This window comes from Nestor notabilis, unplaced genomic scaffold (genome assembly GCF_000696875.1).
Source record: "Nestor notabilis isolate BGI_N333 unplaced genomic scaffold, ASM69687v1 scaffold21941, whole genome shotgun sequence".
NCBI classification, from domain to species: domain Eukaryota; kingdom Metazoa; phylum Chordata; class Aves; order Psittaciformes; family Psittacidae; genus Nestor; species Nestor notabilis.
In genome coordinates this window covers 31097-56236 of record NW_009913642.1, presented here as the reverse complement: position 1 = coordinate 56236, position 25140 = coordinate 31097, and the positions used below count along the sequence as shown (strand labels likewise).

General features: G+C 41.0%; 1 protein-coding gene across 1 annotated transcript; it reads left to right on the top strand.

Moving 5' to 3' along the window:
- Positions 1–1727: 1727 nt before the first annotated feature.
- Positions 1728–23744, top strand: LOC104412547 (melanopsin-like). Its single transcript, XM_010023292.1, has 9 exons — positions 1728–1867; positions 4150–4283; positions 5772–5975; positions 6401–6572; positions 8279–8434; positions 9546–9653; positions 15546–15720; positions 20439–20588; positions 23355–23744. The coding sequence occupies exons 1-9, from the start codon at positions 1734–1736 to the stop codon at positions 23742–23744; spliced, it is 1623 nt and encodes a 540-aa protein (XP_010021594.1). The 5' UTR covers positions 1728–1733.
- The last annotated feature ends 1396 nt before the right edge of the window (positions 23745–25140 follow it).

Below are 25140 nucleotides of genomic sequence, written 5' to 3'. Positions count from 1 at the left end.
TTTGAGGGAAGAAGAAAGGAGTTTAACATGGTTAATTTCTGTGCCCAGGCAGCCCTGCTCTGAAAGCATGGTGCAGTCTGTGCTCAGTGCCACTGAATAGCCATAGCTGTATTTCCTTGCAGCACCTCCCTGTTCACTGCCTGCCCTTACACGACTTCTTGCACCTTTTCAGGAGTAAATGCTACACAGGGTGACATTTTTTCTTGCTGCCTAATTGCTGGGAACAGCAGTGGCAGTCCCCTGGTGCAGCCAGCACCAGCAGACACATTTCATTTCTTTCTGCTTTTACAGTAATGCTAACTTTGGTGAAGAGTCATGTTGGTGGCAGCCATCCTATGATGGCTAGAGTGCATCAGACTGATGAGAAGGCTTGAAGGCAGCTTTCTGCTTTGAAGCCATAGCTCTTGTACCATTTCCTGTATCTTTTCAGCCCCAGAAGCTTTTCTGTCAGCCTTTCTGCTCCAGACTCCCTGTTCTGCAGATGCTTGGGGTGTGTTATGCATCTCACCCAGTGCTCCCTATTGCTGAACACAACTCGCCCTGGGGAGCACTCCCAGTGTGATTGTACAGCTGAGGGGATAATGCCCACAGCTAGAGCTGTTGTACGAGGTGGGAGCTGTAGTGTGTGCACTTCGTAGATGAGTGAGGAATAATAGAAGGCAGAATGGAGAAGTAGCAGCATAGGAGATTAGGAGCTAGCAACAGGAAAAAAGAAAGGCTATTCTCACCATTTTCAAATGACTGCTTAAATACTACCAGTGAGGTGATAATAACCATCTGGAACCTGTTCTGTCACCTAACTCCTTTCTCACAGACCAGAATCAGCCTTGTCCCACACCCAGTGCATTGCTGAGTTGCACACCAGCAAAATTTGGTGATGGGAAGCAGGCCCTTAGCTGTCACAAGTTGCCTGTGTGAGTGCTCTGCATGGCTTAGCCGCTTTTGACTTGATCAATAAGAATCTCCATCAGGCAATTCGGACTCTTCTTGTTGACAGTGAGAGCTGAGTAGGTTAGCTGTAGGCTGCCCTTCTGCTGAATTTAGCCAGTGATAAATCTGAATTTGTTTAAATAAAAAAAAAACAAAACCAGAGAGTTGATGGGGTTTTATTCATGTGCTGGAGATAAAGGACAGTGAAAGAGGTGTCAAGCTATTTAATGTATTTGTGCTTACACAGGCAATGATACACTGCTGGTTTACGTCTGGTCTCCTACCTTTTTCATGGGGAATTCCCAGGTTTTACAGCACTGTAAGTTGGTGATACGGAGTCTGGGGAGACCCAGAGGATTTAATGTTTGTTAAGAGTGGGATTTGATATCAGTGCTCCTAATAATACCAAACTATGATGGGCAATTCTTTGTTGAACTGAAGTTTGTGTTGTCAGTTAGCTCTGTGCCCTCAAAGTGCAGCAGTTACCCAGAGAGAGTTTTATGCTAGTACAGCTTTGCCCTTTCCACATCACCATCATAACTTCCTTAGTATTTTTCCCAGTCTGTTTCCCCTGGTTTTGCATTTTTTAATATAAATATGTACTGTTAAAGTAATGAAGGCTACTCAAGGAAACTTGATTATAGGGGCTATAAAAAGAACTCAGAAGTGTGTATTTGATTTGCATGAAGTGGGGAAGCGAATGCTGTGCCTTGCTTCAACAGGCTGAGCATGTGTCTACTGGAATAAGTGTCCTGAATGGGCTAAGCTTTCCTTTTCCTCTGTTTTCCATTCAGGGTTTCAACATGGGCACCCAGCCACACACTATGACCAAGGCAGAGATCCCTGACTATGTTCTTTACACCGTAGGAACATGTGTGCTCATTATTGGCTCCATTGGCATCATCGGAAACCTCCTAGTTCTCTATGCATTTTACAGGTACAAAAATTCCTTTTACAGTTCACCTGACTGGTCTTAGGGTTCACATGTGTATGTGTGTGCAGATGTTCTGCATTGGTTCCCTCTTCGATTAAATATCCAAGCGATAGCTTATTGTACCAAACAGGGGAAAGGAAACACCCCCTACTTGCCCCTACACATCCATACACATCACTGATGACCTCAGTGTAAGTTCCTGAGAATACCTTGTTCTATAAACAATTTCAGCTGAAAGTTTAAAGAAGAGTTTAATACTTTTAATGACAGAAACCACAGTTTCGTGGTTGCAGACTTTTCACTCACCCTGTAGAATGTACAGAAATACATGACAAAAACTGATGCACGTCCCAGCAGCCCAGATGTCCTGGAAGGACCAAGAAAGCAATGTGCTACATGATGCGAACTCATGCCATCAGTGTATTCCCTGCTTCAGGCAGATCATAGGATTTCTGTCAGTTTGTTTGCTCACTTGGCTTCTGACATTGTAATAGACAACCAAAGCAGTACTGCAGCTGGAGTATGCAAAAATCTCATGGAAAAAAAATAGCCACCTTCTGTCTTACACTGTGATGCTGGATTTCAAAATCCACCTCTCTCACTGCTTGCTGTCATCATACGTGTTTATGCAGAGGGGCTTACAATGCTAGAAACACTGGTGGGGTTATGAACCAAGCATTAGTTTCTTATTCTTAAATGTTTATGACAAATAGATTACTTTAGTTATTTTGAATAACTGGCTTTTAATATGAAATAGAGAAGAAATTGGATTCCCTGTGACTGTAGATACCTTCATGATTTTTGAAATGCAGCACAAGCTCTCTGTTTTGCTTGAAATTTGTTTAACAGGTGTGATAAAAGCATTAAACTGTCAAAGTAGGAAAACCTCCATAGGCAGATGAGCACCTGCAAAGGTGTGAACTCTGCACCCTCTCTCACCCAGCTGTTGCAGGCAGTTACGAGACCCGAGGTTTTGATAGAATTGCAGCAGCATTGAGATGGCTTTCTCTATTTCTTTTTCAGTATTAATTTATCAGCCTGAGGAAAGAAATTCACGTTTATCTGCAAATACTGGCATTTTAAAGCACATCAGAAAGGCCTCAGTTGTTCAACTATCTACACTAAAGGAGGTGTTTGAGGAAAAAGAAACAAGTCTTGAAAATTACTGCATGCAATTTGCAAGAATAAAGTTATTTATAAGCTCTGCTTCTTCCCTATGTTTCACAGAGTGTGCCGAGTTACCTCTTTTTGTATTGTATGTACCTAGCTCTGTGAAAAGTCCTGAATTCATACTCTAGGTATCGGAGCTTTATGTTTCGCCGTGCAACTAATACAGTGGTTGACGTTGAGGGACTGGTTCACTGTTACACCTTCTCAGTATATCCTTCAAAAGTGTCAGCTTTAAGGTAGATTTCGGTGAAATGAATTCACAGATTAACTTGACTTTCCTAGTGGGACATAATATTCAATCAGAGCAACAAGCGCATGTTCAACCAAATAACCCCGAGTAAAAGTGACAGGTTCTTTATTGTGTTACCAGTATCTTTATTTCTCTTGGTCAGAGCCAAGGATAACCTTGAATACCAACAGAAAGTTTCCAAGGAGGTTGTAACTCCAGATATCCCTATGAAGTGAGACTACATGAAGTGCTGAGATGTGAGGGAAAAAGCCTGGAAGTGATGTTTGTTTTCTTTAGATAAATTTTGCTTGCAGACCGGCTGGTGCTTTCACACTCTTTGTTCTGGAATTCAATATTGCCTGCCCATCTGCAGCCGAGAGCTTTTGTTCTTCCTTATGAGATGTACGCGAGAAGTATGTTTTTTCAAATCTTTGCTCATGCTTTGCTTGTGCTGTAGCACTCTGCAAAGGGTCATTTAATCAGTGGTAATGTGGTGACTCTTGAGGTCAGCAGCTTTTAGAAATTCACCCAGAGCAGATACTTTGGCTCTGTAAGTGCTTCAGATCCTGGTCTTGCACAATGCTGGATGCTCACAATATTACTGCACTTATAGGGAACTGCTCTTGTCCTGAACAAATTCATAGCTTTCAAGACAGCTACAATCCTCCTCAGTTTGAGGTGGAAACAACCTATTTTATCCCCCCTGCTATTATCAGTCATCATTTTGAAATAAGTACGTCTGTGGCTGCAGTAATTGCTTAATGATTAGCAATTGACTGACTGTAAGTAACCGCTGGAGAGTATCTGTTCATGCTAGTAAGCCAAGTTATAAAGTTAACTGCTCACTTTTTCTATTTAAAATCATGTTATTTCTCATGTTTTTAAGCAACAAGAAGCTGAGGACACCCCAAAACTACTTTATAATGAATTTGGCTGTGAGCGACTTCCTGATGTCAGCTTCTCAGGCACCCATGTGCTTTGTCAACAGCTTGCACAGAGAGTGGATACTTGGAGATATAGGTACTTTTCAACACCAATTTGTTCCTCACCAGCTCTACACTTGTCTGCAGCCTGTTTTAGCCATAACAACCTTGTCTTGTGCTGTGGAGACAGCAGCACAAGACTCTTGAGTGATACCGCTGGTTCTTGACATCATCAGTCAGCATGCTAGCACGTGTTTTGTGTTGTATATGTCATTCTTTGATCTTACTTATTTTGGAAAGAAAGGCATCAAGATCAACATGTAATCTTCTTACTGTTTAGCTTGTAAGGGCAGATGCAATGACTGTAGATGGATAGAAAAGTTTTATTAAGTTGTAAATATTTATTTCTGTATTAGTTTAAGAGGGAGTTACTTTTATTTAGAAATGCATGTTGATATCCATTAGCATGCTTCTAGGAATCTCACATGTAATTAAGAGATTTCAGTAACAATAGTCAGTTGAGGACTCTGCAAATTTAAGCTCCTTTCTTTCCAACTGCAAGAAAGCAAAGGTGATGCATGCTCAAATTATAGCTGAAATGTGAGTATGGCAAGTTCTTCAGAAGGCTCAATGCTCTGCTTGGTGCTGCTGATCACATCATTGGGTGAAAATTTGCACCAAGTACTGGTTGTGTACTGGTGGAGCAAGCCCAGAGACCATGTACTATTTAGCAGCACAGAAGGGGCTCTTCTTCAGTTTAAGGATGTTTTTAGTTCTGTTCATGCCCTTAGATAAAATCAGTGTAAATTATCATGCTGCCACAAGTGAAGAAATTGATTTGGGTTGAGTGGGATTCTGTCCTTTATTGCAGGTTACTTATAAAGACTTTAGAAGAAGTCTGATTTAAGGTTGAATCTGGTGTTTTGACTGCCTGTTATTACCAGTGGGCTGTTGTCTGTAACCACATGGGTTGACACAAGATCTCAAAAAATGAATTATCATTTGGCACAGGTTTCTGAATCCAATTAGGGACAGTGTAACTCTACAGGATTTCATCTGCTAGTGCAATGCCTGAATGCAAAAAAGGAGAAAACCCCCTGCTTCATGTAAAAGCTGTCAGTTTTTTTAAAAGCACTTAGCTGGTCTTTTAACCATCAAATTTAAATCACTTCTACATTTTTCAGCCATATAAACCAAAGCCATTGTTTTAAACACACATCTGTCATTAGCAGACAGATGTCTGCTGTGGCCTGTTAAGGTCAGTATACTGGGCAACAATCCAGGAAAATGTAACTTTAATTAGATTGGATTTTCTTTGAGGCAGTTTTCCATTGACAAGAGGTTCCCAGTTGCAGCCCACAGTGGAGAGTAGGACTTGTTAAATGCATGTATTTGTATTTTATTAATATTTGTGGGTTTTCTAATAAACTTTTAATAACTATAAAATTGTGAGGCTAAGAAAATCCTTTTAGTGGGAGAGAAGTACTGAGCCAGGAAAAAACTGGGAAGTTTATCATGTCAGGCACTGAGAGAAAACATGCATCTGTTTTAAGAAAGTCCCTGACCTTGCCATTTTGTGCTTCAGGCTGTGACTTGTACGCTTTCTGTGGGGCACTCTTCGGAATAACTTCAATGATGACTTTATTAGCTATTTCTGTTGACCGCTACCTTGTGATCACTAAGCCCCTGCAATCAATACAGTGGAGCTCAAAGAAGCGCACCATGCAGATCATCGCTCTCGTGTGGCTGTACTCGCTGGCCTGGAGCGTGGCTCCCCTGCTCGGGTGGAGTATGTTGTCTGCTCTCTTATCTCTTCTAATGTTCCCTACATGGCCTCTTTTAGCCTTGCTTGGGGTACAAAACAATGAGGTTTTTGATAAGTTCTCGGGAGGATACCTAGCCACTGCCTCATGGTTTGTTGTACCATGTATCTGTGTATGTTACAGAGCAGATACCCTCCTTCCCCTACCACCAGGTTGTATTCAAGCAGAACAAATTGCAGATGAAGTATCAGGTGTATGTGAGAGTCTGGCAGTCAGGACCTCTTCTCCACACATGCACTCACATTCTCAGACCACACATACAATATGGCCAGCCTAGCTCTTGCAGGCTATGTATGTAGTACAAGGTTTATTTTAAGTGCTCAGTTGCTGGATCAGCAACTGCGCAAGCTTTGGGTGTATGTGTGAATAATGTATTCCATGTATTTCATAGGTTCCTATGTGCCTGAGGGCTTGATGATATCCTGTACATGGGACTATGTAACCTACTCCCCTGCAAACAGAAGTTACACCATGATTTTATGTTGCTGCGTGTTTTTTATTCCCCTGATAATAATTTTCCACTGTTATTTATCTATGTTCCTGGCCATAAGACGTACTGGCAGGTAAGAAATGTAACTGAAATAAGTAAATTTCCCTTTTCTTGTATTAGAAGACTTTCTAGATTTCTTTAGCCGAAGAAAAATCTGAATCAAAAATTAACCTGAACTGAAATTGGAAATTAAGTGGCTGATCATTAACAGCTGTGACTAGACAAATATTTTTATCAATGTAAAAACTGGAATGGATATATGTATTTTGGCATAGGAGAAGTCATCTCCGGTGTTCCTAATCTTATCACAATATGCGGTAGTTAATAATAATATATCAGATAATTTGATAGTTTGGATTATTTGTATTTCAGATTTGCAATACAAGAAACATGGTCCTTCTGCATTCCAGCACAGTTTTCAGCATGTAGCAACGGGGGCATCATCTGCCTTTGAGCTGCTCTGTAAACATAACATTCCTCATACTTCTGGTCAGTTTTATTTAAGGCAGGCATCCCAGAAAACTTTGTGATTCACCCAAGCATCACAACTGCACACGCAGTATTTGTCTGTGCTTGTTAGGATGCTTTCTTTTTTCTTTCCCAAATTTGTCTAGATTTGAAATAAAAAAAAAAAAATCATCTGACTTTTATATCTGTAAACTTCATTCTGTTAATTATTTCTCTCCTAATGAGCACATGACTTATCTTTGGTCTGATCCAACACCAGGTGGGGTTGTAAGTCCTTCCCACTGTTTGCAGTGTCACTAGCTCTGATGGCTTTCCTCTGTGCCTAGGCACCTGTTGAAGTCATTTGGCTTCACAAGGTTAAATTCTGTTTTCACAAACATGTTTAGCTATAGGCATAAATTGAAGTTCTTACTGAACTTTATATTTTGTCCTTAGTCTTGGTTTTTAAGAATGCATCTTAAAAACAATGGTGTCTTGTACACCCATGAACAGTGTACAAGGCCACAAGATATTTCTGTGCCTTTTTCTCACTAATACAGCACTCTCACTTTAAGAGTATGTTCACAGTGCACCAGGAAGCAGTTTGTTACCCTGTTGGCTAATGATCACTGAAATATATCTTCATTTAACAACACTGATATGTAAAAATTGTTATTTCTATGCTAAACCATTTGAAATTATTTTTCCAATAAAGTGGGGGGTGTTTATCAGATATGAGAAGGTAATTCAATGGGACTTTTTTGGGCAAAAATGTTAGGACTACCTGTTGTACTTCCCTCTGCAAATACTCTTCTTCAGTGAATGAATCTGCAGAGAATGTCCCTGTAAGTGTTTGGGGGCCAGGTTCCTCAGACTAGCCAGGATATTCCAGCACATATTACCTCATGAGCTGAATTTCTGCAAGCTGTTACTCCCTTGAAAAGGAAAAGCCATAAGATTTGATGTTTGCAGCCAGCTGTGCCTTTGCTTGCTCCACTTCTAAGAGCAATGAAGGGAAAGCGGTGCCAATTTCTTCACCCTCCCAACCTGAAATCTTCCTCGTGTCAGGATAAGGACACAGCAGTCCCATCCTGTAGTCCCAGGGGTTCTTCTGGCTCAGTTCCCCAGGCAAACAAAGCTCAGGCAGAATGCCTGAGACAATTTCACTACATGAATTACCGGAGTTTTTAAATATCAGAGGACAAAAGAATAGTTAGAGGAGAGAAAGATGAAATCTGCTTCGCTTTGCATGTTGCTGAGAACATATTTAAGATGTTGCATCTCACTTTTTTACACTCCTGCTGATGTATTTGTATTCTTTTCCCCTCACAGAGATGTTCAAAAGCTGGGGTCCTGCAGCAGGAAATCCTACCTCTCTCAGTCCATGAAGAATGAATGGAAACTGGCAAAAATTGCTTTTGTGGTCATCATTGTATTTGTCTTGTCCTGGTCTCCATATGCTTGTGTGACCTTGATTGCCTGGGCAGGGTAAGTGGAAACATAATCCAAAGAGCATGGGTTATTCTGAAGTATAAATATGGTTAGTACTGTCACCCACAAGAAGCAGATCTCCTTTTGAAAGGGTTTTAAATAGTTTTTACATTAGAGGTGGTATTGCATTCTTCACTATATTCTTGTGGATGAAGCCAGAAATGGGATTATTTTCCTATATATTTTAAAACTATTATGACTTTTTGTCTGCATTTTGGTATACATTGTTTCCTCTCCCACATGATACTTTCTTTGTATAAAATGGAGGAGTTGACCTCTTTTCTCTCCTAATACTTGTTCTCTCAAGAAGCTTCCTCCATGCACTGCTGCCTCTGACAAAGGGCAGAATATAAGTTATATTCCCTTATATTCACCCCTGACCTTCCGTCTTCCTCCAGCTGCTCTCTGCTCCAAAGGGACGTGTTTTCTTGCCAGCGCACGTTCTTGATTTCCAGGTCATGTTGGATGAGGCTTTGAGAAACCTTGTCTAGTGAAAGGTGTCCCTGCCCATGGCAGAGAAGTTGGAACTTAATGATCTTTAAAGGTCCCTTCCAACCCAAGCTATTTTGTGATTCTGTATTAGTTGTAATTATCCTGTGCTGACATTGATCACACATGACTGACTGTGAGTTAAAAAGAAAATACTGGTTTCAAACCACTTCTAGTCCTCTCTTCCTTCTGCAGTGTTTGCAACTAAGCCACTGACAACCATTACCATGCAGCATGGATGTTATTGCTGAAAGATTTTTAGGTTTAAATCTGTTTTCTTTTTTTATCACATTCCCTTTTCTCAGATGGCCACAATGGGGCTTGTTTTGGTGTGTTGCTTCTTTTTTTTTTTTTCACTCTGTGGTAGAAACAGGGAAGGTGATTCTTTGTGTTCCTGGTCACCCTCAAATAGATAACTACTTGCAATTCTTCTATCTTCTCCAAATAAGTGAAATCAAGTACGTGCTGTCAAATGCAAGCCTTTCATCTGAGCAAAGAATGCATTTGAGTGAATGAACATTTCATACACAGCACAAAATGGTCCAAAAGCGCAATATATTTTAGTAATTTGCTATTAATCCATGGCATAGCTGTGTGTAATGTTTTTGTTTTGTTTTAGTCGAGCCAACACCCTAACACCATATTCCAAATCTGTGCCAGCAGTTATTGCCAAAGCTTCTGCAATCTACAACCCCATCATATATGCAATAATTCACCCAAGATACAGGTACAGTAAACATATAATTATCTCTATAACTGTACATACAGTTGTGATTTTTACAATGAACAAACCACACTCATTCCCTCACCCTCATCCCATGCAGTGTGCGCTCCTGCCCTCACCACCCCATGATGGGATCCATGTAATTAGACCCTTTCCTGCATCCATCTGGTACAGGGCAGCCCGGGCAGCAGATGGTTGTGGCCTCAGGGGTGTCCAACAGAGGAGAACAGTCCCTGTCTTCACCTTTCTTCCCCCTCACAACCCTCCTCTGTCCTGTGGAGCTGCACAACACTGGGACTGACAGGATGAAGAGGAGGTGATACTCAGGGTCATCTTTTGCCATATCAGGGACAGATGCAGTAGGTCTCTCTAGATAATAGGTCCCAACCAGCGGGGATCAAAAATCCCATCATCACCAATTTAAGAAGCTATGTATGTATATGTTCATGGTTTGGTTTTCTGAAGCACTTAAGTTATTCTCTTTACACCAACTTCAGTACAAATGTGAATAAGTTGCTGGTCTTTGGGGGCTGTAAGAAGCAAACAGCATTTTCATGGCAGTTCTGTGCAAAGTGAGAGCTGTAGGAAGCTGATAATCCAGGCAGAGCTCCCTGCAAATGAGAAAGTTTTCCAAATATACTGAAAATACTGCCTTTTCATTAGCAGGCTTGCTAACTTGGGTCAAGTATTTGCCTTCAAAAAACAAAGCAGACATTTCTGAAATACTACACTCTGGAAAAAAGTGTCTTCTGAAGGCTGTTTTTGTTTAATTTAGTTGTTTCAGGGAAAAGAATCTCCATTCTTTACTTTTTCAAAAATTAGCCTTGACTTAAAAAAAAAGTTTTACTCTATACTAATGGGCTTCAGTGGGCAAACTGTTGATGACTTCTCTGAAAGGCCTAAATGTTTTTTACAGACATAAAGTATTTCTCACCCTATGTCTTCATAAGCAAATTATACTATAATTCTACTTATCATTAATCAATTAGTGTATATTTTAAACGAACACTCTGCCAGCCCAGCATAGTTTCACTAACAAATACTCAAACACTATTCAGTCTCAATAAGCTGCATGGTGGCCAACTTTTGCCATTTTCGTTGCTTCTCAAGCCTCTCACAGTCAGTGAATGAGTTTCTGAACCGAAAGCTATAAATTCTGCTTTTTATCCAGGCCCTCTGACTGCAGTAGAGTTAGGGATAGAGAGTATGAAGATAACTTGTTCTCACAGAGTAGATGATTAGAATGGTAACAACGCATTGTAAAATGAAGATTTCCATACTATCGCTCTGAAGTGAAACCTACAGGAATAGGTGAATAGAACGATAATTTAATATACCATAAAAGACACTTCTCTTAAGAATCAGAAACCTTTCTCTTTGCAGAATAAGGTCCATTATAATCTCCTTTAATAACTTCTCTAGAGCATCCCAATTAATTTTGAGAGACCAGCTCAGTCTTCCCTGACATTTGAGGGAAGCATGAGAAGAAGCCACCTTGCATTTCAGAAAGGTCACCTGCTTTTTGAGCAAGCGAGGACCTGGAGGCATGCAGAGTATGGACACATCTAAAATGGTTATGTTTTCAGTTGTGTGGTCCTAGAGTTAGTTACAAAGGACTTAACAAAATATTTTTGCAAGGGAATAAGCTGGTATGGTGTTCTGCTGAATGGTTTCAAACAAGGACAAACTTACCTTGCACTTTCCAGACACTATCCAAGCTAAAACTTTTTTATAGTCAACATTTTATTTAGACATGTCCTGCCAGCTCCAGCTGAGAAACATGTTCAGGTACTGGAAAAATAAGTCACTTCTGTTAAAACTTCCAAAATACTTGGTTTCCAAAAACCTGGTGAAATTAGGGGGGCTTAAGGGGTTGGTTTTCTGGTTTTAGTTTGGTTGGTTGAGGTAAGGAAAGAGATGCAACTCCACTGTGTTCTCAGCCCTATCTCCAGCATTAGATGGGCTCCTAAATGTTTTTTTCTCCACCTTTATAACTCACAACAGTGTACTCAGAAGAACCTATACGTCACATAGAAGATAGAGCTCAGAGCTTGCAATTCCCTCCCAGAGCTGTACATAATATGTTTTTGAAACATTGGCAGTGCAAAATACTTTATTATATAAAAAGCAAAATGATTGTAATGAACTGCTATTCAGCATAACTCTAGATTTTTCTGTAAGTCTACCACAAAGAGGTGCTGCATTAAAAGCGTGGATGAAACATGGGTGTACCACGGTGATAAATGTGATAAATGTACAAATGCCACTAGATGGCAGGGTTAGACGTCCGTATGAGGTTTGTTTCACCAAGGAAGTGGAAAAGCTGCCAAGTTATATTGGCCGAAAACTAGGATTTGGGAGCTGGGAACTGAGTTCGTTGTTTTGTATGTCTGATAAATGACAGTGCGGTTGCAAGAACAGTTAAAGATTCTCAGAAGGCTGGCAGAAATACACTTGGAAATGGTGAAAACATATACTATGTCTGAAAATGCCTGCTATCGTAACTAACATTGTTTTACATCCTCCAAAAACCTGAGCTCATCTTAGTTTTTGAAGGTTCCAGAGCATTTTAATTTAGAATAGGAGAATGACTAGTCTCTGGTGGCTTGCAGAAGTTGAATGAGAAGTTTTGCATGGCTGGCTGACCCATTATGAACCTGGAATTTTTTTGTCTGATCCAAAGCTATTATGTTGAGTGATTCCTTATATTATTTCTGCAAGGTCAAGTCAGTGTTTTCAAAGGAGATACCACAGAGTGAACTGCTTCAATTAATCTTTTTCCTACCACCAGCATTGGCTTTTCCAAGTAAAGCTAAAAAAGGCTGGAGTCCACAACAAGGTTTCAGACGCTCTCTTAAAAAGTGTTTTGTTTTATTTTTTCCCTGCTTCCTAATTTGCATTTCTAGACATATCAGCAAGAGAAGTGTTTATGGAGTTGCTGTGAATACTTTTCATAGACCTGGGAGTCTTCCAGTCAGGAAAAGAAGTAATGCTGGGTCCCCTGTGATCAATTAAGCATGCAGTTTTAAAACTGAAAAAGCAGCTACAGTACACCAGCAACTCAGCTGGTGACAATATGTTGGCAGGACCAATTTTGCTTGAACAGTAAATAATGAATATGTATGTAGAGTTTAGGGTTTCTGGATAATTTCCAAATATTCTAATAATTCATGTTATGAGATGAAAGTAATTTATTCAATGATGGATAAATGGGACAGCCTGATCAGGCCCCAGACTTAACGATTTGGGCAGGGGATGAATCACCATTTTGTATTGGAGCTATCAAATCATATCAAAGTTATTTTCTAAATCTTTCTAGAAGGAGGCATCTAGAAATCAGGACCTAAAGAATTTGGAGATGGCCCAAACAAATGATGTACAACTATAACAGCAAGGTGTTTTTTTGCACAGAGAATTGCTGTCACTGCATCTTAATGCCCCAGCATATCAGAGGAGTCTTTTTTGGGGTTTCCTTACCTTAAGCAATGAAAAACCAAGTAAATTGCAATGAATGTAACAGAAAATGTAACAGTGATCTTTGTGATAGCACTTGGCTTTTAAGAACTGGGCTAGAGCTTAATTGTTGTATACCCCGCCAACCCACTCCCCACCAGTGTAAAGAAGAAAAATACTTCTCTCCCCAATAACTATCACTAGAAGTAACAAATGTGAGTAAGTAAGGAAATGTGTACAAATTTTTAATTCAGGAAATGCTGTTTTGTATGAGAAGGAAGTTTTTACTCCTTTAACAATCTGTAGGTGAGAGAAAATCACCAGGCTGTGTTAGAGTGAATCATTAGATTTTGGAAGTTTTAGGTTATACAGTCGTTTGTTCATAGCAAGCTGGGAAATTCTGCACCTTTGTGTTTCTGATTTGCTACCAAATGAAGCACCATTATACAAAAATTATTTGTTCAAAACTGCTCCATGATAAATAACTGAATAATCATAAATAATTTTGTTTTGCATTATTTTCTAAAAAATGTGTTTGCATTTACTATGTATTTTACTTTGGCTGATTTTTATTTCAAAGGTTTATAAGCATATAATTGAATAAGAACCTCAGTTTATACCTACTTTGTACTTCACACATACATTATTAAAACACCTTTCAAAATCTGTTCTTTCATTCCAGCCCTCAAAATGTCCCTCAACAGTCCCCCCAAATATTAGTAAAATTGAAACTCTGGTCCCTCAAAACATTAATAACAATATTCTTACGTTGTCCTTGAAAATTCACTGTTAGACATACATTTCCCAACCCTTCAACGCGAGCAGGTCTCTTGCATGAAATCCTACTTAATAAACAGGATGGTGTGTTTTACGTGAGTTTGAAGTTACTGAGTAGTTTACAGTACCAGGTAGGCTGTGGAAGACATCAAAATTTACATCTATGTCTGAGGGAAGTGGGTCAGCTTCTTAGCGGGGGATAAAAGCTGTCAGCTGCTTTTTTAGTGCCAGCCTGAGGTCTTCAACATGAAAATGAGCTTATTGGGTCTTAGCATTTTCTCATGTCCTGTAAATCCCTGCTGACTCTCAGAACTTCTTATTTTCTGCACGAGACTAGCTCTCTTTTGTATCCAGCTCTATGTGGGCAGCCTCCTGCACCTCCAAGCAGCTCGGTGGGGCTCTGCCAGCTCACTGGCAGGCATCTCAACAGAATCAGGAATGATGGTGCGACAGGAAGCTTTCTTCAGTCCTCGTCTCCACTGTAGGCACAGAGTTGCGGTTCAGTTGCCTTTGAAGTTATAAAGAAGGACACGCAGAAGTCTGGTATACTGAGAATGGTGATGATGCCTAATATTGGGGATTGTGGGGTTTGGTGGTGGTGGGTTTATTTTTGGGTTTTTTTACTGATTGACAAACTAGTGACCCCATAATCAAGTCTCTGAGACTTGAATGTGTGGGATCTTTTCCAAGAATAGAAATGATGACTTAAAATGTACTAATTATTCAACGAACCTGGTAATTATAGAAGCAAAGATTTTACGATATACATCCACTTGACTTGCATCTCAGTGTAAAGTCAATATCCTAACCACCATCACTGACCCGTAAGTCCTGTGCATCAGTTGTTTTCCATATGCCTTGTTGCAGCCTCACTTCTTGACTCGTTCATTTAGCTTTGTGCCAACACTAACTTTGTCTGTTGGGCTGAAAAAATGGACTTGGGAGGCACTGGGGAGGTGTTATAGCAAATGGAGCGCTCTGGCTAGCATCACCCTGCCAGTTCTTGGCAGCAGCAAGGAGCAAAGGCCAGCTGGCACTGCGCAGGAGAGGTTCTTGGGCTCTTCTGCTCCATATGGGGCCAGGGATGAGGTCAGGAGAAATAGGCTTACAAAACCATGACTGAGTTTTCTATTTAATGAATAAGGAAGTTTTAAAATTCTTTGGGGCCTGGGTCATCCTTCTCCCCTCTGCTTGTATGGAGTGTTAATTCCTGATAGGAATTTATAGGAGCTGATGTGATACAAATAAATAACAATATCTTATTCTTCTGGCCCTCTTCCCCTTTCTCTTTTCCACTTCTCCTGTGCCTTTGCACAGTGAAGAACTTCGTACCAGCTAACCTGAAAGCTTTCTGGGTTAGCCTTTAAATTGAATCAGAAGCAATCATATTCTTCAATATATTTTAAATTCTTATTACTTATCCATGCAGCTCTTCCATACGTGTTTTGACCTGAGGCCCAGAAGCCACCTGCTATTTTCCTTTCAGCCTGTTAAGTAGTTTCCACTAGATGTACCACGCTTTTTCCATGTAGTCTTTAAGACCTCCTCAATCAAAACAGAAGCCGTGCTGAGGTTATGGAAAGAGACGGTACTTCCACCACTTGATTTTCAAAGCCATGTCATCAATGTGCCATCTGTTTTGTTTCTTGTCCTATTTTCCTTCAGAAAAACTATCCACAATGCTGTTCCCTGCTTGAGGTTCCTAATACGAATATCGAAGAACGACCTCCTGAGAGGGTCCATAAATGAGTCATCATTCAGGACTTCTCTCTCCAGCCATCAGTCTCTTGCTGGCAGGACCAAGAGCACTTGTGTTTCATCAGTTTCCACTGGAGAAGCTGTAAGTCTTTTCTTGTTTCCATGAAGTAAAGTGAGTATAATGTTTCTTCGACTCCCAAAATAAGTGACTCTACAAATACATATTCAAAATTAGAGAATGGAAAAGGGGGGAGGGAGGGGCAGCACATCTGAGTGGTTCAGATGCTTACTGGGGCCATGGATGTTCCAGATAAGCCTTTAATATGAATTTAAAAGAGCCATTATCAGGTGCTCCCCATGTCACCAATCACTTCCTATAATTCCGTATCTGAGGGGGCTGAAGGAGTTTTCTAACCTATCCAAAAGCTGTCTTATTGTTTTAAGGGAAGTCCATTTCCTGCAGGACAAACTTTTTTATTTGTTTCCCTGGATTTTAACCATGAGGAGTAGAAGACTCTGGCACCCAGGGCAAGGTGGCGTGTTTTGTAAGGCTGGTGATTCAGCGAGTTATAAATAAAAGGACCCTTTAGGTGTCTTGATAGCTCCTCTCAGCATGACCTCCCTTGCCCTCTAAGCCACAGGAAGCCAACCTTGCCTGCAGAGGTGCTGGGAAGGTGGATCTGGGGAGAGGTGTCTGCCATGGCTGGGGCTGGGCTGGGGCTGGCCCTCGCAGGGGTCTGCACTGCTCCACACTCAGCTTGGGTGTAAGAAACCTCCCAGAGTGACGGCTGCAGTCAGTAACCTTTCAAGGAAGTATAAATCACTGTGACAGACTGAGTGGCAAACTCTTGGCTCTCCTCTAGAGCCAGGTGCCAGCGGTCTGAGCAAGGATGGGGCTCCACTATTTGCGTGCTTTCAGGGTGCTGCTGCTGAGAGTCAGGCCATGGAGCTGAATTTCAGTGAGACTGTAATGACAGTGAGTATTTTGAGGAAGACTGAGCTTCTTGATGTAGAATGGACCTAGGACCACCAGGAAAACCAGCATGAATAGTGCACCAGTCCCAGAGAAGATAATTTAGCACTGAATTTTCTGCTGGAGAAGGAGGTTCCTTTCAGGTAGCAGCACCAGGGAAATTTCTGAACTCATTCATAGAAGACAGACTGTAAAGCAAACACACCTGAGCAAAAAACGCAGTGATCACTGGGAAACAAAGCAGTCCCAGCCAATACGAGCAATATGCGGGGGGTGCTGACATGAAATTCAGGTCTTCGGCTGAGAAATCAAAAAACAGAATGGGGGGAAAAAAAAAAAACCCAAAAACTAACCACCACAAAAATCAAAAACCTCCAACAAACAAAAAGAACACTTTAAGTTCCTTAGGTGAAGGCTCACTGCTTGAGCCCTAATGAAATAGAATCTATCCTATTACAAAAGACAGATTACTTCACAGTCCATGCTGCTGCTTCCTCTCCTGCATATTAATCGTACAGCTGCATCAGGTAGACTTCCAGTTAAAGTGACTAACTGTGCTTTACTGGGTAAAGCACATACAGCTTGTGAAGTTATGAACCGTCTGAGGACAAGGATCCTTCTCCACTTTGTGACTGTATGTCACATATCACTGCAATATTCCTAGCTGTCACTAAACAGCCTATGGATTACTGCATTACAGACAGGTATAATGATGATAATTAAACATCATGAAATCACTTAAATGAGGTGTGTTTTGTCATTCAAAGTTAGCAGGTGACTAAATACCATGCAATGTTTAAGCAGACCTTGTCTAGAAGTGACAAGCTTTTTCTATAGTGTTTCATAAAATATGTCTACCATAAAATTTCTTTTAAATTAAAACAATAAATGGAATAGTGAAAGGCCTCTCTTAACAAATGTACTGTTGTTCAGCTTTGAGCCAAAGTGAGTTTGAAGTGTGTGATGGGACTCCTGTGGAGTGTGATCCTACTGTACTGCACAGCATGAGGATCCCCAGATTATAGAATAGTTTGAGTTGGAAGGGACCTTCAAAGGCCATTTAGTCCAACCCCACTGTGATGAGTAGGGGCATCTTCAACTAGATCAGGTTGCCCAGAAACACATCCAGCCTGGCCTTAATTTGCTTCCCTAGGCTCCCATAGTCTTCAGGGCACAGGAAGCACTTTCCTGTTTATCTCTCTATTAGGGCAAAGACCTTAATAAGATAGAAAAATAGAGTGACTCACTTTGCATGGGCTATGAAATTTAGCATTTGTCTTGGCTCTAAATAATAATAGATTTGTTATATATATGAAATAGTTTGAAGAAAATTAAATACTCTAAATAAATGCATAAATATTTCTGTTGCAATGTAAATTAAAGTTAGATAATCTATCTTGCTGACTTAATTCCATTCACAGACCACTGATTACATGATGATGCATGAAAGTATCAACTGCGATGATTTCGTAAACTGTAAAATACCCAGATCATCCTTGAAATATGAGGTTAGTATATGTAACATGCAATAGCAGACTTTTAGAAAAAGAGTATGTGTATATATATATATATAAAATACATACATAGAACAGCTTGAGCAAACAGAGCACCCACACTTACCCGATTCTCCTTGAGATCATGGGGGCTACCTGTCTGTTTATACTTGTGCTTCAATCCCCCTGTACTCAGCACTGTTAAGGCTGCACCTGGAACACTGTGTTCAGTTTTGGGCCCCTCGCTACAAGAGAGACATTGAGGTGCTGGAGCGGGTCCAGAGAAGGGCAACAAAGCTGGTGGAAGGTTTGGAGCACAAGTGTGATGAGGAACAGCTGTGGGAACTGGGGAGGTTTAGCCAGGAGAAAAGCAGGCTCAAGGGGGACCTCATTTCTCTCTACAACTACTTGAAAGGAGGATGGAGCAAGGAGGTAGCTTGTCTTTTCTCCCAAGTAACAAGAGGAAATGGCCTCAAGCTGCACCAGGGGAGGTTTAGATTGGGTATCAGGAAAAATTTCTTCACCAAAAGGGTGGTCAGACATTGAAACAGGCTGCCCAGGGAAGTGGTGGAATCAGCATCCCTGGAAGTGTTCAAAATCCACGTGGATGAGGTCCTTAGTGACATGGTCTAATGGTGGACTTGGCAGTCCTGGGGTAACAGCTGGACTTGATGATCTTAAATGTCTTATCAAACCTACTTGAGTCTATTCTCCAACCCTGGAGGTGTTTAAGGCCAGGTTGGACAGAGCCTTGGGCGACATAGTTTAGTGGGTGGTGTCCCTGCTCATGGCAGGGGGGTTGGAACTAGATGATCTTAAGGTCTTAAGGTTCCAACCCTAACTATTCTATGATTCTATGATTCATTCTCAGGTTGTAGATAGCACATGTAGTGACATGGAAATGTGTTGGCATAGTTTAAAACAGGAATGGCTCCTGGTTTATTGATTTCCAATCTTTTTTTGACCCTTTCAGGTTTAAAATTTCCTTGACTTAAAGTTTATTCCTACAGTCTCTCCTCATTAATCCATTGTTTGCCGTCAAATGAGATAATTTCAGCTGGATCATGCACCGTGATCTAAGAAGCTTTCTGTTCTTCACTGTTGGTCACTACTCAGTTTTGGTTCATTGGGGGTTAGCAGGTTATTGTGTGTGTTTGGTTGGGGGTGGTTTGCTGTTTAAAGAGATGTTATAACATGGATAAGAGGCTTCAGTCTTTGGCACAACTTTGGCTTAGGATTCTCAAACAAAACATCTACTGTTAGCAATGTGCAGCACTATGTTGTGCTAAGTGGATGCAGCCAAAGGGAGTTCTCCTTGGGGCAACTGACAGCTCAGTGCAGCTGTAGAGTTTTTAGCTGAAACAGCACCTACTGAAATAAAAGCTAAGCTCAACAACTCTCGCATGGCAGCAGGACTGACTGAAAGTTTGGAATGCTTCAGTAAAGTACCAATGGGCAGGAATGACACCAGCACCACTGTAAAAGACACATCTGCTGCCACCAACACTTCCCTCTGTGTGTTGTGTACATCTTAGTGTAGGGGGACAACGCATTCATGAGTCATATAAAGTTGTATTTACAGTACAAGGGAGGAGAAATAAAGAGGTGGCAATACATAGATGTGTGAGCAAGGTGATGCAGTGGAATTATGCACTAGCTTCTCACTTGCGCGGAAGCCTATCCATCTATCTATCTACCCATCCATCCCTATCTAAAAGCTGGTGTGAAATTAGTGGAATGATGTCATCATTGATACTCAGTAAAAAAGTCACCACAAAGTTAGGGAAGATGGATGGTCTCTGCCCAAGCCTGTAAATAGAATGGCATGGTTGCAATGTCGTGATTGTTCTCCATTAGTGGCATGCTATTAGAAAATCAGTGCAGAATCCACTCACTGCCTCCCATCCACTAATGATGGTTCAGAGAAGAAGCGAACTCATGGGGCATGAGAAGCCCTGAGTGTTCTGGGTATCCAGCTAAGATGTATATGAATGTGGTTTTGGACCTGTTCATGTCCATGATTTTGTACCAGCTGATGGTAATGCAGAATGCCATAAGCTATATTAAACAGATTGGTTGTACTTAGTCTCATCTTTAGACTTCAAGTGCTATGCAGCTATAAGCATAGCAGAAACAATGAGATAAAAGGGTGTAAAACATACTTGTGAAAAGAAATGAAATAATTTTTCATTATTTAAAGATTTTTTTGGTTCAGAAAAATAGTCCAAGGTGACAAGATTAAAAATCAAGCCTCTCCCCAGTACAGTTTTGGGGGTGAGGGCTGTGTTAGAACAGCTTTAGTTTTCTGTAAGCATGGTTTCTGCTAGAGTTGGAGAACCTTTAGAATTTGAGAAAGGATGTACCTGTCTGAAATTCTTCATCAATTGTGATTAGACCTGGAGCGATGTAGAGCTTGACCCTGTAGAGCAAGCTCATAAGAAGCTGCAGCCTTGCCGAAGTCACTCTTTCTCAACAAGTCCGAGACAGGAGAAGAGAGACCTGCTCCCAAAGACCCGCAGCTGCGATGCAGCAACTGCAGAAAAGGTAAGGAAAAGAAGTCTCTGCTGAGGACTCTCCATTTTAGTGTTAATCTTGCTACAGAAAGCAGTCAGTAGCATCAGATGTAAGAAATTGAATTCTTTGCCTCTTCTCCTGTTTATCTAACCCAGCCGTGGTTCCTCCCGTCCTGACCTTTGTGTCCACACTGTGGTAGCCTCCTTTTATTACAAAGTCAGGGCTGCAAAAGAATTTGACATGATAGAAGCCACCTTTTTCCTTGCTTTCAGAAAAAAACATTAAAATGTTTTATTTTTGTTGAGGGGGAAGACATGAAAGAAACTCCTATTTCTCCCTAAGGGTGGGAGAGTCTGGCAGCTGCCACCCTTCCCTCACTGAAAGAGGAGATGGTGAGTACTCAGAGCATCTTCTGTGGATGCATCACACTCGTTGCCCAAGCCGCTGCAGTCTGGTGTCATGCCATCCAGGAGCACCTTGTTCTCTGAGGAACTGCTGAGGATGGGAGCAGTAGGTCATCTATGAGTCAGCGTCTGACAGAACCGTAACACCAGTTTCAAAATGAGTATTTGCATGGGTGGCACAATGTCAAGCATATCAAAGTGCTATATTTTCAGGCAGGTTTACAATCCTCTGTGGCTGGACTGAGTAGCACCCACTTTTTGGTGCAGGCACCCTTTCATGGGGTTACTCTAGTGTGTGTAACCAAACATCCACACCTTGGTCAGCTCCAGCATCTGCTTCTGTCTCTTCTGCTCCCTTCTAGCTCTGAGGCAAATTGTCTAGAGAAAGCATAGTTTACCACAGGAGCTATTCTGGAAATCTCCATCCAGCTGATGAACTGGTCCCTGCATGCATCTTCCCTGTCTTCTTTCATGTGTCTCCTTAAGATCAAGTCCTGAGAAACCTTGGTCTTTCCCTGCAACTGTTGTCACTAGTATTGATGGAAAAACAGTGCATTCAAATGTAGTGGCAGGCAACATGGGCTCAGATCTACTACCCACCTCTGCTGTCCTCCATCACTAGCCCAGCGTGTCCAAGGTGGTAACCAAATGTCAAAGACAAGAGATTGTCTCCAGGTTCTGGAGAACCACCAGCTTTCAGTCTCACAAGGAAGGAGAAGGAAAATAAATCTGGGATGGTCTGCAAAAAAGGATTCAGTAATTAAAAAAATAATCCTGGATTACAGAATTTATCAACTGCATAGCCCACAGGAATGCTATACTTTGTCCTTGAAAGACATCTGTTGGATTATTTTAATAGTAGGTAGAGTGGCTGGAGAAACCTTCATCAGTAGGGATCGCAGAATGACTCCTGCTTGTGGAGTAGATTGACACAATGCTTTAGTATATACTAGTATCTTATTTTATACCCAGACTGACAGTGAAACATAGAGGAAGAGAGAGAGGCTAAAAATCTGTTGTGGTTCGTTGGGGTTTTTTTAACAACATAATTTGTATGAAAAACTAATGTGTTTTGTTCTCTGTCTGTAGAATCAGACTAGACTTCCGCTATGCAATAAGATATTCTGCTAAATTACTTACTGAGATGATGACCCCTAAATCTTAATAAATAAAAACCAAAACCAACCAACATACTCCCTCTCCCTCCCCTCTTCCCTTTTTGATTTAAGGATTTCTCAGTACAAGGGCAGTATCACAGGCCATGGACTAGGTGGAGACAAAGGAGCCAAATTACAGCTCCTGCTGGCTGTAATCATGCTAGAAACCAATGTAACATTTAAAAATCTTTTCTCAGCACCAAACCCCTATAAATCCATGGGAATTACATGCCCGAATGCTTCAAGAAGACTAAAGTTGAATTAATGAGGTTTATGACTAGAACAGGAATATCTCCAATAGAGGAAAAATTTTTACAAAACTATTACGGGAAGCCCAAGCTATGGCAAGACTCACTGTAGCTAATTAATATGCCTTACAAGCGTATGAAGAGAAATAAATAGAACTGTTACTCTGATAGAGCCTTCATAGCAACATGAGTAAAACTTTGCTGTACACTGAATTCCATTAGGCTTCATGGGAATTCACATAGTAATGAGGTAAAAACTGCATTTTACTTTAAATGTTGATTTTCTCCAGGAAGGAAGGACTTCTAACTTCTCTCTATATGTGGCATTTTATAACCTGAACTGTCATTTTCTCTAGCAAGCCAAAACTGATCACTCATGCCTTCCATTGCCAGCGTATTTAAATATTAAATATCACTTTCAGAGCTTATTTAGTTTACTCTGGATTTGCATACTGTCCACAAAGAGTTATGGAAAGGTCACAGGGGAGTTGCCATTAGGGCCAAGTAGGAAATTAAGAGTTTTCTGAAAGAAGGCAGATGGGAAATGGCTAGCAAAGCAAAATAGTAGTTGCTGGTTTTCCTTTCTTTGCTGGTAGAAGTGCTATCCAATATATGAATGCAAAGCCATTGACTGCCCTGAGACAGTACCAAGAACCATTTGGGGGTGAGAGAGAGAAAGCAATACAATTATCTGGTACCTTGGGATGTGTTAAAAAGGGATAAGGGATAAATACTTTTCTTAAAAAAAGTTAGATATACGACTCTGCTGATATTTAGGCATGTCTTCTTTTGCCTCATTTAACATCCTGCTGTACAAGCTGTAGATGTTAACACACCATGATTTTCCCTCTTTCTAGTAAATGACTCAAGTGTTTAGGAAACATGACGGGTGACCCAAAAAATGGCTAATAGTGATGAGTATTTTAGCTACTGGTTTCCATGGTCATATGCTGTATGACAACACTAAAGCTTATGTCTCCATTCCAGGTTTCACTCTCCTCCAGCTGTTTGGAGAAGGTGCTTGGGCAGCCAGTCTTACATGGTACCCCTGCAACACTTGTGACCAGCTCCCTAAAAGCAGCTTCTCTGCCTGTTGGTCTGAATAGCAGGAGTGTGAGCGGAGGAGGGGACTCACGTACTCCACAGACGGCAACTCAAGAAAGTCAAGTGAATGGAGTTCTGGGCCCCATCATTAGCAATACGGTCCCTCGCATCATCATCATTCCTACCTCAGAGACCAACCTATTTCAAGAGGAACTGGAAGAGGAAGAGACTGAATTATTCCGCTTTCATGACAAAAAGGGCAATCTGCTGGACTTGGAAGGGCTTAGCTCATCCATGGAGTTCCTTGAAGCTGTTGAGAAATTTCTATCATAAGTTTCTCGAAAGAAAACTTTTCAGTAATTATTTTCTTGGCATCTTCTCTACTTATTTATACCAAATAACCAAAGCCTTGTAGGTTAGATCATCAGACTTCCTGTATGTTTATACAGTAGTCACTAGGCAGCCTTCACATTTATCTCTGTCAAGACCAGGTCAGGCATGGAAACAGGCTTTCTTTCAGATTATGCTGCAGGAAATGAGCAGTGGAACACCTGGCAACATGATCGAGTGACATCGGTCGACTTGTCTGCCTGCTTTATGTGGCCCTGATTTGTAACCACAGGTGGAGGTGCCAGCAGAAGGAAAAATGGCTGAGCAAAAGCGGGGCTGGCAGCTGAATGTTTCTGCTACCTGTGTGGGAAATGGCATTCCTGTTTTGGCTGCTGTCTTCTGGATGGTGATGGGAAGAGCTACAAGACCACAGCTTCCACGGGCCCCAGTGGTAACACAGATGGGTCAATGATCTGAACTGAATTTTAATCAACTTATTGTCAGTGTTGCTTTCGTTGTGTTTTGTTTTTTAAATAGGCAGCTTGCTAAAAATAAACAGATGGTGTAACCAGGAAGTGACTGCTTGCCTTCGCAGTTTAGTGCTAGAAGTCCAGATTTTACCTCAGCATTACCACGATCACCTGAATGTTGAAACACAAAGTGCTGTGTGCTAAAACATACTCTACTACCTATAGAAGCATTTAGAACACCTTCAGAGCTACAGTCTTGATTAAATAGGTGTGGATCCTAATGAGTCTGTGATTAAAAGTGTGAATGTTCAGAGCTGGCTTGACAAGTCATTGATAAAAATAAAGCCTTGGCTGCTATATATAACTTGTTTGTTCAGAGGAGATTCTTCTCCTCTCCTTTAAAACAACACAGTGGATGTCTTCTACTGGTCACTTACCAGAGGACTTCAGAGCAGGTAAAACACTGTCCTGTGAGAAAACACAGTACTGTGGTGTCTGTTACTTACATCGTTATCTGTGGTTACTGACTGTGTTATTTCATCTGTGCTTCACTTTATGGCTCGGGCTCACAAGAGCCTCCTAGCATTTTATTCCTAACTGCATTCTTAATTTCATTATTCATTTTCCCATGTTCTCCACTTCCTTCCTTTCCGTTTCTGACTTGCAAATGTAGACAACTTGAACTATATTTTTCTCCACGTAGTATCAGTATTATCTTAGTAGAAAGCAGGCATTTATCTGGATTTAATAGTGCAAATGTTTGGTCCAGTGAATCTAGCAGCATTCAGACATCTCACAAGACAGTGAGAGTTTATATTCATAGTCCTGGTTTATTCCCTTGACTGTATCCTAGATTGTGCAGAGACCATTGAGAGCATTTCCAATTTTTGTGTATGCACTTGCTGGTCTTGAGAAGTAATTTCTCTTTT